Source organism: Falco punctatus (assembly GCF_963210335.1).
Source record: "Falco punctatus genome assembly, chromosome: 5".
Lineage (NCBI taxonomy): Eukaryota > Metazoa > Chordata > Aves > Falconiformes > Falconidae > Falco > Falco punctatus.
Genome location: NC_137584.1, coordinates 28,774,391 through 28,793,049, shown reverse-complemented (window position 1 = coordinate 28,793,049; position 18,659 = coordinate 28,774,391). Strand labels below are relative to the sequence as shown.

The following is an 18,659-nucleotide window of genomic DNA, read 5'->3' as shown; positions in this document are numbered from 1 at the left end:
AAACCGGCGGAGGATGAGGAAAAATGGGAAACGTACAGATTAAAATAAGGCATTTTTCAGGAGCACGCCCCACGAGCGTGCAGGGCACGCACAGCCCCCTGAACGCCCGGCGGGCACGGCCGGCACCCCCGCAGCCCCTCACGGCCCCCGGCCGGGCCGAAGCACCCGGCCCACGGCCGCTATGCCGAGGGGTCCGGGCAGGGCCTCGCCCGCCACCTCCGGACCCCGGCCTTGCCCGGCGGGCAGGGTGGGCCAGGCCGTGCCGGGGCAGGCAGCGCCCAGCGGCGCCTCCGCTCTCCCGCCGGAGCCGCCGGACACCCCCTCCCGCCACAGCCCGCAGCCGCTGAACGCCCGGCGGGGAAGCGCCTCCCACGCGGCCGCAGCCGCCGCGCTCCGCCAGCTCCCTCCGGCCCAGCGAAACTAGCCGCCCCCACCGTTCCCGTTCCCTGCGCCGCGGAGCCGCCCGGCCCCCACCGTGGCCTCCTCGTCCATGCCGGCAGCCGCCCCTGGGCACACACCGCGGCAACCGCGCCGAGTGCCGGCACTGCGGGCCGGCCTGGAAACTGCAGCCCCGGCACTTGCGTTCCGGGCCCGCCGCGAGGCCGCCCCCCGCCCGGCCTGGGTGCCGCGGGCGGACGCTGTGTTCGCCAGGCCTGGAGCTGGCCGGTGGATCGCCATCTCCCGCTGGCGGCGGGCGCCGCGGGGTCCCGCCGTGTCCCGTCTCCCCTCACCGGAGAGCTCTCGGCGGGGCGGCTGGAAGGCGCTGAGGGGCCTCTGTGCTCCGGCGCTTGTGGGCTGAGGTGGCGCCAGGGGGGTGTTGTGCGGCTGGCGCTGGGCCCACCGCGGTGGCCAAGGGGCCCGTACAGACCCCGGGGGGAGGGCGTGGCACCGAGGGAACGCGAGTGCTTCGCCTCTGAGGGGACATTGGGTGCTTCACTGAGGGGACATGGATGCTGCACCTCAGAGGGGACACTGGGTGCTTCACTGATGGGACACGGGCACTTCATCTCTTGAGGGGACTTTGGGTGCTTCATTGAGGGGACATGGATGCTTCACCTCAGAGGGGTCATTAGATGCTTCATTGAGGGGTCATGGGTGCTTCACCTCTGAGGACACGCAGGGTGCTTCCCCTCTGGGGGGACATGGGGTGCTTCATTGAAGAGACATAGGGTGTCTCATCTCTGAGGGGGACATAAGGTGCTTCACTGAGGGGACACAGGCACTTCATCTCTGAGGGGACACAGGGCGCTTCATTGAAGGGACATGGGTGCTTCCAGGGGATGTGGGGCACTTCCCTGCTGCGGTGTCCTGGGGACTGGAGGGGACACGTGCTGCTTCAGCCCTAGCCCACCGCCAGGCCTCTGCACTGAGCTCCTGCATCTTCACTTTCGCATCACCCTGGCTGAGTGCACACAGCAGGTGACCGCTGAGGCTGTGCCGAAGCTGTTGGAAAGGGGGCTGCTACTGCGCGTACAAAAGGAAGCCACAAGAACTCATTTAACTATGTAAAGTGCTTGGAGATCCTTCAGTGAGGGAAACTATGATCTGAAATTCGCTTTCAATTAAAAAAAAAACCCCAAACCTCCAGATCTTGATGTAGGTCTCTAATTTCTTGCACACTAATAATAATGTTTAAAGATGTGTAAACACCAAGATCTGTTATTGCAGTGAATTTGCCCACAAAATTGGAGAACAGGTTTAGGCCCCTAAAAAAAAAAAAAAAAAAAAGGTCCACTAAGTGAAAGCATGGGAAAAAATTAAAGCTAAAATATACATAGAAAGAGGTGAGGCTGCCTTGACAGCTGTGGTTATATTGATGTTGGAGGATATGTACAGAGCTAGAGGGGAATTGTTTATGTTCAAGAAAAAAGTTATTACTCATACCAACTGTGATCTTTTTTCAGTGTGGGATGAACATTTGTAACACCCATTAAAGAGCATTATGCATATAATTCCTGACATGTTAAAAAGGTGATTGTCAGCCTCACAGAAATGTAGCGTATACTTTGATGAAACAGATCCTACTTGTGATTTTAATTTCCATGGTTTTTGTTTGTGGAAATACTGTTCTGGGAAAGAAAGGCCATTCTGTGTGACAGAAGGAGTTTGATCTTTTTCTACTGAATTTCTAAGATTAAATGCTACCTTGAAAAAAATCAGGGTAGCTGTATCTGTGATAAAACAGGAGTTGCGTTCCAGTTCCAAAGATAAGGCATTGTTCCTACTGAGAGTGGTGCTCTTGTGTGGCTTGATGCTGTGAGCAGGCAGTGGGACTGCTCAGTAGATTTAACTAAATTGAAGAACTTGTTTATATTACGCATGGAAGTTACTGCTTTGATGAGACAGGGCCTCAGAGTTAGGTCTTCTGTTTTCTAATAATAGCTGGTCAAAAAAAATGTTAAAGAAAGTGTAATCACAGGTCTCTGCCAATTTGGCAAAACCAGAACACTTCATATGCAATGGCAGCAGTTGAAGGTAAGCAAGAAAATAATAATAAGAAGAAAAGTGTGGGTGACTGCATGGGGAACTATATTGGTGTAATTCTCGGCATACAGGTGTAATGTGCCAGTAAATTTTTTGAATGGGCAAGCACTTACTCTGCTTTTGGACAGCCCACTCTGCTTGTCTGAGCTGCATTTTCCATGCAAGTGAAACAGGTAGGAAAAGCTACCAAACTTTGGAAGAGAAGTTGTACGAAGACTAATACTGATATTACTAGTTACTTACTAGTGTCCAGGCTCTATATAAATGGAAAGCTTCTATCAGTATTTCTTAAGACCATCAACTCATTAGCGCAGGCTAGTAATCTAGGAGCAAAAAATCAAAGCACAATAAAGGTAGCAAGCCTTGATATCTATTTCTTAAATATTTTTTTAAATGACATGTATAGAACCGGTTTTTCAGCATACAAAATTATGTGTAACCTTTGTCCCTAATTACAAGTTACCCAGGCGTACTGATAGGGGTATGATAATTTCAAAGCCAGGAGACAGACTGTCTTCCTGCTTTGGCTCACTTTTCTAATTAAGATCATTATGCATAGTAGTCAGATTGATTTGAGGCTTAGATAAATAATACGTCCTGTTGTTTCCATTGATTTGAATTTTTAATGAACCGAGTTCTATTGCTGATGCCACATTTCTGGCTCTTGACTGCAGACTTTCTACATGTGAAAACGTAAAAACTACACATTGGATGGAAAGACATGTCCCTTGGCCTTTCCTTTGGGATATTGCTCATGAAATTGTGCTGGCTCCAGGATACAAACTTCCGTAGCAGAGATTCTCCCCGGAATCTTTACCCATTGTCAGACACTTACTACAAGGAGTTAGAGCAGAAAAGCAACCTCAGCTGCTCCAGAGATTGTGCAGATGAACACAGGGCAGATCTAACAGATTCAAGTTTATAGAAGAAACTCATTAATTAGCACCCATAATTTCATTTTTGCACCATCTCTCTGTGGAAGAACTCATGCTTTAAGACAAACAGAAAACAAAAGGCCAATTAGGAAAACAAAAAGCAGATGGCTTTGCTCCAGATCTTTAGAAGAGACCACACTACAGAAAGGGTCAAGGGAAAAAGCTGTGCCAAGCAGAAGGATGGTGGAGGCAAAGGCACAAAGAGACAGTTGTGCAAGGAGCCAGCAGGAGAAGGGACAAAGGTGGGAACAGCAGCAAAGCGTAGGGGTTGCAGCAAGCTTGGCAGGGGAGGATAACCAGGGAGGGGCAGAGCTCAGTGGAGCTTTAAAGGAAGCGACAAGAAGAATGAATTTAACGTTACAGTTTAGACACACCCAGCGTTGCCTTGCGATAGTGTTTATTATACAGCTTCAGCTCTCCAATTTTATTTTTAAAATAAATTTCTAGCCCTGCTGTGGAAAGCCTAAAAATATGACCTCAAACAACCAAAACAACAGAAAGCAGATAATTTCCCCCCCTCCCAAGTTTACTCAGGTTTTCTTAAGCTGTACATGTGGGAGCATGAAACTGAATTCTTGACTACCAAAAGCAGCAATACTGCACCCAGGAGGGAGGGCAGTCTTATGCAGTCTTCTGCACCGAATTTGGGATTCGCACCATCAGCTTCTATTTTGCACATGTGCTGCAGCCCAGCCTGTCTCACAAGGGTACATTGTGTTGCCACTTGTTCCATTTTTGCCCGTGACTCTCCATGCCACAGAGAGCTGGTAATCACCTGTGATGATCACCCAGCCGGGAGTGTTTGGAGATACAGACCACAGTGGAGGACCTCACATTCAGATGAGGTTGAACCCAAAGATGAACTCTTTGGGTTCAACCTCCTTGTGTGATCTGAAGCCGTGCTAACATGTGGTCAGCAAGTGATTTGGAAGGTCTGCCTGGGGATGCTGAAGTCTTGGCTGGAGTCAAGTAAAGGCCTCATTGGGGGTCCTGGCCTTCAAAGGCAGGATCTCTTTCCCGAGGACCACCAAGCTGCTATCTTTCTGTCCATAGTAGCAGAGGTTGCACCCCTTAGTACCGGGTGACTATGTTAACCTGATCCTACAGAGACGGAGTAGGGGAGGGACACTTCTAGGAGAGAAGGTGATCTTAGCAGCCACAAAGGAAAAGAGCAGACAGTGGGTATTTGAATGTCCCATTTCATATTCCAGGCATGTATAATGAATTTATTTTCTCCTTTTACAGATTTTATTGAACAGCTAAGGTGAAATGTTCCTTCAAATTGTAATACTTTAATAGGGTTAGAGTTCATCTAGTTTCCAGCTTTACTGAAAGAAAAATACACAATGTACTTACTAAAGGGGATCTTGGGTTCCACTATAGCATTGTGTGTCCATAGAGCCCTGGAAATTGTTCTCCACATCATTCCTGGATGTGTTTAATCCACAAACACAGTAGTATTTTGAAAGGAATCGAGAGCCACCTTGTGGAGCTGGGATTCATGAAGGGGCTCCAAATAATACTGCTGGGAGCAGCTGCTCACTGCTAGGAATTCAGATCCAACGGGATCCTGGAGGTTGTTAATCTGGTAAACATGCACATCTGCGCATGTTCAGTGAGTGCACAGTGCATCAGACAGCTCCTCTGCTGACTAAAACTAGGCAGCAAAGAAACACACTTGTGGACAGTGGCAGGCAGTAGTGTAAGACTGTCAGAAAAACGAAATCAGCAGAATCAGGCAAGCAAAGGGATGAACTTGTTATGTCCTACACAGCCGGGGGGGGGGGGGGGGGGGGAGGGTTCACAGGGAATTTTTCACCATATTATTAATTAAGACCTCAAAAGTGCTGATAAGTTTTGGAATCATGGTGTGTAGATTTCTGTCACAGGCCTGTTTTCTGTTGCAGTCATTCGTTAACATTGAGAATTAGGATTGCTAGAGCCCAAATACATGCCCATGCTCCATTAGCAGAGAAATAGCAAAGCTGGGACCACTGATGGACATAAGACATAACTGGAAGTATTCACCAGTCATTGTTCCTGCACAGAGGTAAAGAGCAGTCTTGGTTCTGAGGTTGCAATAGGTTCGTTTACCATTTCTCTCCCATCATTTCTCATGATGAAGCCTGAGCTGCTTGTCAGTACCAATATGCAGATACCATCCATTTCTTACCGAAAGAAGAGGTGTTTGATTTTTTTCAGTACCTTTATGCAGCAGCAACATTATCTTCAGCACATACTGTCATTAGATGATATCTTAAAAATGAATTTTATATAAGCACAAATATTAAAAAGTCTCTGTGAGTGGTAGACCTTAAATATCTAAAGAAACTCACAGAAAAAAGAAGGGACTGTGGTGCTGGAGTCATTCTCCAGGTGCTGGAGAAGCCATTGCTGAGGTAAATGGTTGGTAATCCACTAGTAATCAGTCTGGTTATTGAGTCGTGACACAACTGAGTCCCCAGCAGGACTTGAACACTGAGCAGTATTACATGCTTTTACCCATCTTCCAATGAGCTAAGTTTCAGCTCCAGAAGCTTTTTTAATCAGTTACACACTAGTAGAGCTCCAAGTTAAATTACATTTCAAAAAAGATACCCCTCTCAAAAACCTTGTTAGCTGAACAGTCATTAATATCCCAACGCATGCTACAAAGCAAGTAGCATGTGAAAACAACCTGAGAAGTCATTCTTAACAGACAGGCCCAGCATATCCTTTATGCTTAACAGGGTGTAGTTTTCCCTTTTGTTCAAACATTGTTTTGGTAAACAGGAGATATCTATTGCTATCCTTAATGGTTGCTTCAGACTGGTTTAATATTTTCTCCAGGTAATTTAAATGTAACCACATATGACATGCAGTAGTAGGAGAAAATTCATTAAAAGTCACAACAAGGCTATGGCAAGAAGCCAAAAACTTCCATTCTGTTTTCAAAAATATGGAAATCTCAAAAAAACCCTGCACCTTTTCCTATCATACTTCATTCCGTCATGCTTCCAAGAGGCTGTGGTGCATGGATCCGTAGAGCACTGGGACCTGTTTTCCAACGTTTGTTCCAAAAACCCCATGATAGATAATCCCACATTAGAATGCATAGAGGTTAAGTAGAGCCAAATCTAGAAGAAGCAGAAACAAGCAGAATGCAAGCCCCTATCTTCAGAACATTCCCAAGCTTTGGACTCAAGTCTATACTTTCCAAGTTGTCTCTGTCAAGGGAACACTGTGGCATTCAGGAGAATCCAGAAGAACCAGTAGGATCACCCTAGCCAGGGTGCTCTACTCTTCAAAACCAACATGCGTGTTCGAGGTTACAAACGATGTTTGATCAATGCTGTTCTAAACTAGACATGGTCCTGGCAAAGTGAATGTTCTGCAAAGAAAATTAAACCAAAAATATTTTTTAATATACCCTTAAAATAAAGACAAAATTATCTTTCGCAATTTCTATTTTTCACACACAATACACAGCTATTATGGTATTTTTAATTGTAAATACTTGTGCAGGATTTTGGAGTTCAAATTGAGAGTTTAGAAACACATACTTTATAACTACAATATAATAAAAAAGCAATTAAGTTTCTAGAGCCCTCTGCAGTTCATGAACTATTTCTTAAAGGGGAGGGGGGGTGGCACTATAAAAAATAGTTGTGATTGCAATTATAACAATAAAAATGAAAATACAGTAAAATAGAAGCATAGATTTTCTTTGACTTACAATCTCATTTCCCCAATGGTTTTTGCCTTCCTTTTCTCACCATCTGTTCTTCTGTCCTTTCTTTCTGAAGAAAGAAAAGGTCACCATCGCTATTCAAAACCTGATTAATCCTGTAAGGTACAGCGTGCTGTGGGACCTAGGTAGCCTCACACCAGTGCGAATATATTGTGCCTCAGTGAGCTTCAGTCCTATTTTGAGCTCACTTGTGCACTGGGGCATTTGTGGTGGTCGTGTTACTAAATTGACCATAATGACAAGGGGACAGAGCCATGATGGTTCCTTTTTGTCTTATACCTACATAATATCCTTAAAAAGAACTTACTCCTGTAGATACACAGAAATGTTACAGAGGAAAGCTTTGCTCCTCTGCTGCTGTAGACTGCACACATCTTCGTTTCAGGTATCAATTATGCAATGGGGACATCATAAGTGAGGAAAGGCTCTGAGAGGCACCTGAGACTCTGTGAGGACCTGTCTGAGTATAAGTTGAATTGCAGCCCTGTTTTATCAGCACCCTTCCAGCAAATTTTTGGATTAAGGGAATGCATTTAGCAGTGACAAAGGGATCAAGCATTATAACTGGGAGCAAAATACTGAAACCAATTTTTAAGAGCTTTTGTGCAATGAGGATGAGAAGAGGAAAGCTAGGAATGAGTCATGCTTTCTTCGGCTTACTGATACGTTTAATATTAAGACTTTTTAAATAACATAGTCTCTGCTTGAGGACAGTGATTTAATGATGATTGAAAGTTGTCCATCTGGTGGACTTTTAATGCCACTAAAAGTACTCATTGTGTTCCTGCACTTGTTGTTTTCCTGGTTTTAAACATACAGCTTTTTGGTTGTTCATTAATGTATAAGCCTCAAGTTCTCATCCAAAGCCCATTGAAGACAGTGGGAAATTTTTCACTCATTTCAGTGGATTTTTGATCACACCCTCTTGGACACTGACTTGGGCTAGGTGTATGTATGCCTACTGTAGCAATTATCGCAGAAGAATGTATTTAGCCTTAGCTCACCCTTGGGAAACAGAAGTATCACTGTCACCACTTGCAGATGAGATGGATCTGTAGATCTGCACACCACAAGTTCTCTTAGTCAGATCAGCGCATAATCCTGCAGCAGGTAATTCTGGAGCAATAGCTTACTGTTGCATCAGGGATTTCTTTCCCTGCCATGTCTCTGTTACTTATTTATTTATTCCTGGCATGTGAAGAATGTATAATTAATTAATTTTCTTACAGCCCCCACTTCTTGGGTCAGTCTGCACACAGAAAACATTTCACGTTGGCTATAGAGGTTTAAAAAAATAGTAATTCTCTTTTCACTATCCCTGCTGTCTACCTAGAACACCTCTTCAAATGAGCTCTCCACAGAAGACACTTTGAAACCAGGAAGGTAGGATGCAAATAGCCAACATATGGAGTGCTCTGGGAATCCCACCCTCACCCTGAGGAAAATCCAGCACATACGTGCATAATAAAGTCACCTTTGCTTAGTGGTCTGATCACACGCTGAAGGTAGTGTGTTAAATCATGTGGCCTCATGGAGTAGGGATTTGGGGCTTGATTTTACTCAGGGATTTTTTTCGATGGTAGACAAATAGATGCTTGCTTTCTCACATGAATACAATGTGTGGTAAAAAGGCCACGTGCCCAAATTACTGATGCCTTCACAATCTTTATTCCATTTCTTCTTTTTAGCCACACACATAAGACACTGTGCTAATTCAAGCATATACCCAAGATAGGGAAGGGATAAGTTACTGATTTAAAAATTCTAATGTACTCAAATAAGTATCTTTCACAATTGACGGAAAGGAAGAAAAAGGTGATTTGAAAGTCAGACCAGGAATCTTATTTTCATCTTATCCCTGTCCATATGACAAGGGCAAGCAAACCCAAACAAAGGCATAAACAGCATACACCCATCCCCAGAATTGCTCACACCATTTAGGCAATTTAGAGCTGTAAACAAAGATAAGCGATCTGCATAGAAGCAGCTTTAGGTGACCACAAATGGATACCGCTGTTTAATTCATCCCTCTCTCATCTAAACAAGTTTGTTTTCTCAGCAGTGTTTATTTGTACTAGGGAGTGCTAGGGAAAAAATTCCATCCTCCTCCAGATTATCTGCTTCAATGTTGTGAAAATCCAATATTTCCCTAGCCTGAGAATATATTCCTCCTACAGACATACTCTGTATTTTGCGGTCTTGCCAACATTTGTTGGTTGATTGTTTTTTCCCTGTAGCTCATAGCATTTTGCTGGGACTGGAGTTGATCTCCAAAATGGGAGAAGCCCTACAAAGCTCAGTCTGGAAGGGAAATCCCATCTGATCAGCATTTCTGTCTCAACAGGCACAGAAGTGGGGAAAGAAGAGATAAGGCAGAAGTAAATATTGAAAATATTGAAATATTGAAAAAAATATTGAAAAAAATAAATTGGGGGATGGTGGCAGGGGGATGTTTTTCCCCTTTTAATAAATTTTCTGCTGCTGAAAAATGGAAATGGTGAGAAAAAGTTTTGTGTGAAATATTATTGAAAATCCACAAAGAAATAATTGCTAATCTAAAAAGTTGGAAATTACACACACTTCAAGTTGTCAAGATGTTTTTCTGTAGCTCATACACATTTCAGTCTTTTCCACTTTCCTGTGAAAACATACAGCATTAGGCAATGGCATATCCCTTGTGATGCTGCTGGCCTGGATACTGGAGGCCACACTCAGCTGTCCGTGCTTACCGAGCTCTAACTTGGTTAACCTCTCAGGTTAGTTCAGAAGAAAGAGCCCATCTGTTCTGGGTTGCCTTCATCAGTCTTCTGTCTTGTCTTTCTGTGCAACACCAGATCTGGGAGCGTGGAATAAAGGAGCCTGTGGTGTTTTCCCCCCCGTCTGAAGTTTTATGGACTCCCTGAGCAGGCAGAGAAGAGTACCTGGGGCTGGATGAGTGTGCACACAAGGGCTGGTGTACAGGCTGGGAATGGAAAGGGGAAACAGATGTAGGATGAGAATTTCTGCATCAGGGACTGTGTTCCAGAAATGTGGAGATACCACAGTTCTCCCCTATCTATAACCAAGGACAAGAAAGTCTTGGAAATATCAAGAGACAGATCAAAATCCAAAACTACTTCTCCAAAGAAATTGGGGCTAGTTGCCTGATACTTGGGGCCTGATGCATGAGCTTTGAACTTCCAGGGTGATGGTCCTTGAGATATCTCAACCTTTGGCAAGGCAGTGAGAAGCTGGCTGTAGTTGCCTCTACTGCACCCCAGTGCGTTCTTTTGTCTGGCCTACAACGGGTCTGCACACATAGAAGGCGAATACATGAAAATGATGCAGAATTAACATCTGAAGTGAAAATCTGTCCACTTTCCACCCTCATTCATTCACAAACCCATGAGAAAGAAGAACACATGGTTTATTAGTTAACTTTGTGATTTCTAAACTCGCAGGAAGGTTCTTTCAACAAGATTATGTAATAAAGTATGTTAAAATAATCCATTCACAAAGCAAGTCTGAAATAACTTTGAAGCACAGGCTGACAACAACAGAAAGTACTCGTATGTGACCCTTAGCTTCAAAAGAGTTAAGAAGGTGCTGGCAGAGGCACAGAGATTACCTCCACCCACACAGGAAAACATACATGGCGGAGTAGCTCTGTAAGCAGCACACAGGGAAACAAAACAGTCTGGCCCAGAATTATCCTTGTGAAGGAAGAAGTGCACTCTGCTGGGTAGCAGAGAGTTTCCAACCCGGCAAACAGATCAGAGACCTGAAGTCAGGTCTGAATGCTCCATACTTGCATCTCCATCGCTCTTTGCGGAACCATGGGTGTAACTGTAGAGAGAAACAACATCTAAAACATATACACTTTCTGCCTTTAAAATAAGGTGGAAAATATGATCCAGGTTTTTACAGCTTCCCCTGATGTTGATGGTCTGGGTGAGCCACACAGATGTTGTTCACCTGCTGCTGAGCACACACCAACATCTGGGGAGATGCTACTGGGGGGCGCTGGGCTGGCACAGCTGTGACACTGCTGCTCCCTGGGTTTGCCAGGCGCTTTCCAGACAAGTGCTGTTATGCACTCCTTGCTCCAAAGACTTCATCATTAAGGAAGCTAAAGTAATACATGAGGAGACTGAGGAAAAGCAAAATTAACTATTTTTATATATATGTATATTTAATATGTAGCTGCAATTCTCACAGCTCTCCACTCAACCATCACTTTCTGGGCATGAAGTATTAAGTATTCTGGGTATTAAGAAGCAGGGCTTGAGGATGGATTAACACACAACTTAAATATTCCCTGGGCCTAACTCAGAAAAGTATCATGAAGAACATTCCCACTAGAACCAGAAAATGCAGAACATTTTTCTAAGTCTTTGTCTGAGGCAGAAAGATACAGAAAAAATCATATTTGCTACTCTTTTTTTGCAACTGTCTATTCATGAATCATGGATAGATTGTCACTGAACCCAAGGGTCTGTCACTGTCTGTCTGGGATGCTTCTCATCAGGAGAGCGTGAAGTTCATTAGAGATGCGGTCGCTGCGGTCAGTACACAGCGATCAGGCAGGAACCTGTCGTTTGTGGTATGCATATGCCAGACTGGGTCCTCTTTTCCATTCACCTGCCCTACCCTCCTCAGAGGAGGGTGTTCACTCTTTTTCCTTCCTGGTCACTCTTACCAGTAGCACCCCAGAGACACAAAATGAAGCATCTGAAGGAGGCAATTTCTTAACTCTCAGGATTTTCACTATAGGACCCTTCAGGAACAGCTAACAAACCTTTGCAAAGTTTCCTATTTACTCTCATCTCTTACCCCCCTTTCCCCGAGTATTGCTCCATGGAAAAGCCATCTGTGGCTAAGAAGCATTGGTGACAGCCACCAGTATCCCAGTGCTGGAGAAGACCCGGTGGTGTGCTCTGGTGGGGATGGTAGGAGGCTGCTGTGGCAGGAAACCATCTGGCCAGCTGCATTCAGGTATCAGATGTATTGATCTGGTGTATCTCACGGATGCACCTCCATCCAAATTCACTTGTACATGGGTTTCTGTCTTGGTGTTGCCAATAGCATCTTCACCCGGTCTTCTCATTTCAGCTTGTCAGGAATGTCTATGATAAAGTCAAGCTCCTAATTTCAATCATTTGGATCATATTTGGGTTAGATGCCTGAAGTAGGCAGTGTGATAAACATGCCTTGCTCCCAAAATGATAGGAGCTCCTGAAACAATATACCCATATTTCCAGAATTGCATGCCTTCATGCTTTTACTGAAGGACATGTGATAGTTTTAAAAAGAATATATTTCTCAGTTCCCTGTCTGAGAAAGTGGAAAAGATTCCCATATCTGTTCCCATTTCCTTTCCTAAGCTCCCTTAACGCTAGCTAGAGGAGACCAGGGTTTCGTGGAGGTTTGCTGCAGCAGTGTTGCTGCTGTAGCTCCCCGTCTGCCTTGCTGCAGTGCCTGCTGCCAAACCTGCCCTGAGGAAACCCCAGTCCTCCCTTCCCATACCCTATGCTGGTAGCTCCTCTTTGCATCTTACAGTTTCTACAGCATCAATATGGATACACACTGTACACTTTTAAACCACCTTTCAATGCCTCTCAAGAAGCTTTCTGTGCTCTGACAGAAGTTTGGTTTGGCTGCTGTAATGCGCTGAGGCTTGCATCTTTATGCTGCCTTGTTTAACACAGATCGCGTTCCAATACAGCTTATACTTCCACAAATTTCTATGCTTGATTGCCAAATAAGAAATGAGTAAATGTGGTGAAACAACTACAAGCACACAACGGAGTTTTCAACCTTTCAGATGCAGCCCTGGTTTGTACAATTCATGCAGCTGTGCCCAGCCCTGGAGCGGAGCTGCAAGGCTGACTGTTGGCCATCAGCTGCGGCAGGGCCATCAATACAACCGGTGTTTGCTGGGTCCTTTATAAATAACAGCTATGGGAAGTTTGGTGATGACATTCTTGAAGGAAATGTTTAATAGAGACCAGAAGGCTTGCCTTAAGAGAGAGAAAAAAATAAGGAATAATTTGGAGAATGGGAAGCAGTAGTGTCTATATGTGTGCACCTACTTCTAGTTTCACTCCTACAAGCAAAATAAGACATGTAAATCATTCTCTGCATGTTGGAAAAAAGGAGCAGCCTCAGGACTAATAGTGGTGGTGGAACCTATGACTTCAGCATTTTAGCACTACATAGAAACACACATCCTGCTAAAATTGTGACAAGTGACTAATCCATGTGCATACAACAGCTCCTACAGCTACTGCTGCTCATGGAGCTGCATCACCTGATGTGGATCCAGTCTGTAGACAGGTACCTTTGTGTTACGGTGAGACAGTGAATTAAGTAGAAAATCATGCTGTCTTGTTAAGGTGAGATTCCAGCATCTCAGCTGGGGAATCAGATGGTGGGCAGAAGTAGCATGTGGAGAAGGTGTGCAAGTTTTCCATCAGTTCTTCACAGCTTCCTTTGGTTGATTCAGGTGGTAAGGATGGCAAACAAACCAGACTGCTTGGAGCAGGGCACAGTTCCTTTCCAGCTCTGGCCAAAGTCCTTTCCAGCATCTTAGCCAACTGGAATGGAAAAGGCCATGCTCTCCTTTCTATTAGAGTCACCTCAGAGAGAGCCCAGGCCATTCTGGGGGTTATAGCATGGGGGTTATTCTCAAAAGAGAACCTGTCCTGGAGCTGGGAGCTGCATCTGCAAGAGAGATGCAGGTTGAGTTCTCCTAACACATACCTTAATATAAAATGATACCATGTTACTCCCAAGTGATACAAATAAAGATGCTTACGGCATACCGGTTTTAGAAATGTACTTTTTCCATCTCGATGTACACATAAAAGAGTACACACAAAGCGTAATGCATTCTTCAAAGCTTTTGTGTAATAATTCTGCTTTTTAATTTGGGGCAGTTAAACCATGTAATAAACAAATTCCTGTGCCTCCAGTGAATGTATGTATCTGGATACCTCCCAGTAAAAAAACATGGATTCACATTAATAGCATACATTGCATTATGCAGGTTAATTTATCCTTGAATAGACCATTAAATATATATTGGGTTTAAATGACATCATTCATACCCACTGAAGTTCTGCTGATAAACTATATATAGCAGAAACAGCTGCATAAATATTTATTAATTGGGCCCCTAAGCAAATGGCCACGGTAATAAATCATCTGCCCTGTGTCCAAATAATAAAATTAGTCTGAATTCCTAACTGATGCAATGCCACCATCTTCAGAACACGCTGTTTAGCTCGTCATCCTTAGATAATTTGTAACTTGCACTTGACAAAACATTTTAGAAGTCTCTCCAAGTGTATGTACAGCTTTACATCCCAGTTCTGGAAAATCTTATGGCTTGTCCTTAACAAAGACCTTTCTGTAGGAATAAGGGGTTTGAATTACGTGTTTCTAAGGGTTCAGTTATTTCAGCTTTCTGGTACATAAATAGCTCAGAGGCTTACTGGAGTGCAGGTAGCTATCCCAATCATTGATGAATGAAGTATGAATGGAAATTTAATCCACTACTGTCATCTTGGTATTTTTTTTTCTTTATTTGAATCCCAATATTGCTTTCACATCAGTGTCCTGTTAAACATATCATTGATTTATCTGGATTGTACTACAGAGGCTGACAGTAGATAATTCATCACGCATTTTCAATACTGTGGGCTTGTAGCTGCTGCTTCAATGCTGAGCTATAAACAGCCACTTCTTTAATATATTTGGCTTCCCAGATTTTTTATCAGTCTAGGATTTCCCTTCTTCTAATTTTACTGATTTGCTTTGTAAGTTTGGAAGCCTTAGGATTTTTGATGGCTTCCAGTTTACACATAGTTTTCTCGAGGAGAAATCATCAAGGAGGGGCCACGGTCATTCTTGTAGGGAAAAAAACTTTGCCAGACTAGGTAGATTTGGAGGCCTTCTTTCCTAGCAGCGCACAGAGGGAGAAACAAAGAGTATTATTCTCATGTCTGGCCAGAATTGCAAACTGTTACTGTTTCAGCAGATTTCATAATCCTGTTATCAGTCTGGGAGCTCGGTGTGATTTAGCTGCCGGTGGGCTCCAGCACAAGCGTGCCCAGCATCCCGACAGCCAGCCCTTGGGGGTCGCTGGGGGTGGGTGGGTGCGTGGCACAGCCCTGAACACAGCTCTTCTCCTGGCCCGTGCCTCTGTCCCATATATATCCAGCCTCTGCTGACAGCTGGGTCCAGACGCGATAAATCCCATGGAGCAGGGAACTGTGCTGGCTGTGAGTCAGAAAGGGAGCTAGAGGCTACACGGCCTCCACATTTATTTCATATTTCTGAATTTACTGCTTGTAAAGCTGCAATGGGGGAGCCCAGCCAGCAAACTCTGCTTGCACCCACCTGGATTAACCCCCAGTCAAGCCCTAAAGCCAGGCTTGCAGAGGCTGCTCTTTTGTATGTCTTCCAGGGATTTTTTTTCTTTATGGTCAACTTTCCCTGAACCCAGGAGGAGCAGAATTGCCTTAAATGTGTGATATGATTGACTGCAGGAGCTGGCTTCAGTGGCTGTGCTTTATTTTTCAATAATACCATTCTCAAGGCTTCTTCTGGAATTTAGGTGGTTTATCTATTGTTCCCATGAATTTCTGCCTTTGCCAGCTATTTGTCATCTCTCACTACCATTTGAAATATAGGAACACATCTGAGAGAGGGGGCTCGTTTTATTTTTACTTTTGGCAGCTTGGTGAAGTCTTTTATTCCAGTAGCAACACGGAGCTGTGCTTGATATGTTACAGCTACCTCTAAGCTTTAAGACTGGGGATGTAAAGATGTTCTTGGCTCAGCGTACAGTATCACTGCATATGGAAAACATAAATGGTCACAAAAGCTTCTTGATTTAAAAGGTGGGATTTATTTTCTTTTTACTAAAGCTCTCTAATTTCTTGAGTGTCATATATTTGCTGTGATGAACCCTGCTTTGCTTCTTATTGCATTGGAGAAAGCCATGGCTGGGGATTGAAATTCTTAGGTCAATAAAAGGGTTTTCATGGTGGGATTTGTCATAGCAGGTTGAATAGTGCAGCATAAAGGTGAGGATTCATTTATAGCTGTGGAAAATAGATCCCTTTCTTTGCTCCAAAGCTTTATGCTTAGAATGACTAAAATTTTCCCTAGCTTTACACACCATGCAATCCTGGTAACTGTTCTGTCAATATTATTTTGGACAGGTTTTACGTATAGAAATAATTGTTCCGTTTCATTTTTATCCTTAGCACATTGGCTCAGTATGGTGGACAGGACTACATTTTCCTACATGAAAAATTCATGAACTCAGTGGCCTCCATCCCTTTTTTTGACTGTGAACCTTCTGAATTTCTTCCCAGGAATTTCAGTGCTTACCTAACAAGATTCATGCCAGGATTCAACAGCTCATGTAATCTGCAAGATCCTATTGAAAGCCATTAAGGCATGATGCTATTAAAGCCAGTTAGCAGATCTATATGCCCGAACATATAGCTGTTTGGCTTTTGCTACAGTTTCCAATGTGCTCTCACATTTGCAGGGTGAAAGTAATAGCGAAGGGGCTCCATTTTTTGCTGTCCCACCTGGCAGGATCCATCTGAAACATCTCCTGAGACATGGAGAACACAAAAAAGGAAAGGGTCCTTGGCTTTTTTCAGTGTTGCCAAGTTGAAAGATCTTTTTCAGAAGTCTAAGACAGGCCTCGCATTAACTCCTGGACTGCTGTTGGAGGTGTCCTGAATGGAAAAGAAAGAGGTCTTCCAAAAGTGCCTTTAAAAACCTTTAAAATGTAAAATATTAGGTAACCAAAGTATATGCTAATGGTCTCCTTCTCATTAGCACTCTTCTTGCAATATGTAATATATTAGATCTAGCTGATGTGAGAAGGGAAGGCCCACACAAGGTCTAACGAAATCACTGAAGACATGAGGATTTTAGTTGTTCTGAGAATCAAACCATTATAAAAAATTCATGCAGTCTTTTACATTATACCTTTCAATCTGTAATCTTTTATACCACAGCTAAATAATCTACTAATATTCAGATTTTTTACAAAATCCCTAATGAAAAGTATAATCTATATAAGCAATACGTACATATACACACCATAAAATGCTGCACTTTAGCCAAGAGTCATAACCCTAGAAATGTTTTTTGTCTATGTCTATATATGCATCAAGGTTAAGAGCTGCTATGCAAGGTGGCTGTTTAAGAAGCATGACTATAAAAAACTCCTTGAGTCTATGGAGGACAATATGTTCAGTGCACAAAAATAAATACTCATGTAAAATTGATTGGGAAAAAAAATTAAAATAGGATAATTATAGTTATAAATCCACTGGAACAGTGGGATGTGAACAGCACGGTTTGATAAGATGATTTGCAAGTTGATTAGTGATCCTTATCTTTTCCTCCAGCATTTAATTACCCCTGTTGGTCTTACTTGGCCTGATGAGTGATCGCAAGGCACAATTTATCACCTAATCACGCAGGCAGGTGCTTGGAGAGAAAACCGTGTCACTGCAATGGAAATCCAAACTCTTCTCAAAGCTCTCTGTACAAGGGATTTTCACAGTGTCAGAGGGATTTGGTCCAGGAGGACTTTATTTCCCAGGGCTCTGTGGCATATGCTGAACAGTTTTTACATCTTCTCGGGCTAGTAGCTGTGGCTGACTTGCAGTCAGCAGGTTATTACTTTCCACTGGGGGGTCCCAGGGCTTTGCTCCTCATGCATAAATTTACTCCTGGAAACTAAATTTTTTTGTGCAGTAGCACCCAGACCTTTCCTCTAGGTAGCTGCCAAACCTTTGCTGATGGCAGAGGAGGGTGATGCACTCCACTTTTTCCTGCAACCCAAACCGACCTCCCAGCACCCAGCGGGCCCTATTGCATGGAGATGAGGAAGACTGGCAGCACCCTGCCATTTTGCATCCCCTTTCCCTTGGTTTTCTTAGGAAACAGCAATTAACCAAGTGCAAAGATGTTGCAAAATAAAGAACCTCTTTTTTTCACCCTCTGGAGTTATTTTCACTTTTTTCTGTGAACCACATTGACCCTAATGGCAAGGGCAGTCACTGTTTCCATACCCGAGTGTGAACCGTGAAGACCTGTACAGGGGGGTGCTTGCACTTACTTCTAACAGGCACATGGATAACTCCTGGTAATGATGGCAGGCCCGGAAAAGAATCTCTCGCTTAAGCTTTCTAACTGAATATGGGAACTACAGCCACACAGTCCAGCAGCTGGGTGATGCTACTGAAACACATGTGATCTCCTAACAACAGCTTGGGCTTGGGTGACAAATGTGCCCAGTGGGAAAAAAAAATACTGAGAGCAGAGAGTTTTCTTGGAATTCTGTGCCAGTGTTAAACACGCATCCAAAGGGAAAGTTCAAACATCAACAGAACATCAAATCGCAAATTTCAGCCTAACTTCAGCCATCAATAATGCCCAGCAGTTATTGGTGAGTCACAGCCCTGGGCTGCATGTCTGCGTGCCAGCTCAGG

General features: G+C 43.8%; 1 protein-coding gene across 5 annotated transcripts in view; it reads right to left on the bottom strand.

The window, feature by feature from the left end:
- The window catches only part of GRHL1 (grainyhead like transcription factor 1), a 164,415-nt gene that overhangs the window by 101,808 nt on the left and 43,948 nt on the right, over positions 1-18,659 (bottom strand). For 4 of the 5 annotated variants that reach the window (XM_080387853.1, XM_080387852.1, XM_080387851.1 and 1 more), the window contains exon 1: positions 435-18,659. This exon is cut by the window's right edge and continues 43,948 nt beyond it. In XM_080387853.1, coding sequence (XP_080243979.1) covers positions 435-1,034 — 600 coding nt within the window. In that variant the 5' untranslated portion in view covers positions 1,035-18,659. The remainder of the gene's footprint in view (positions 1-434) is intronic. The other variant, XM_080387854.1, reaches the window with a different exon arrangement.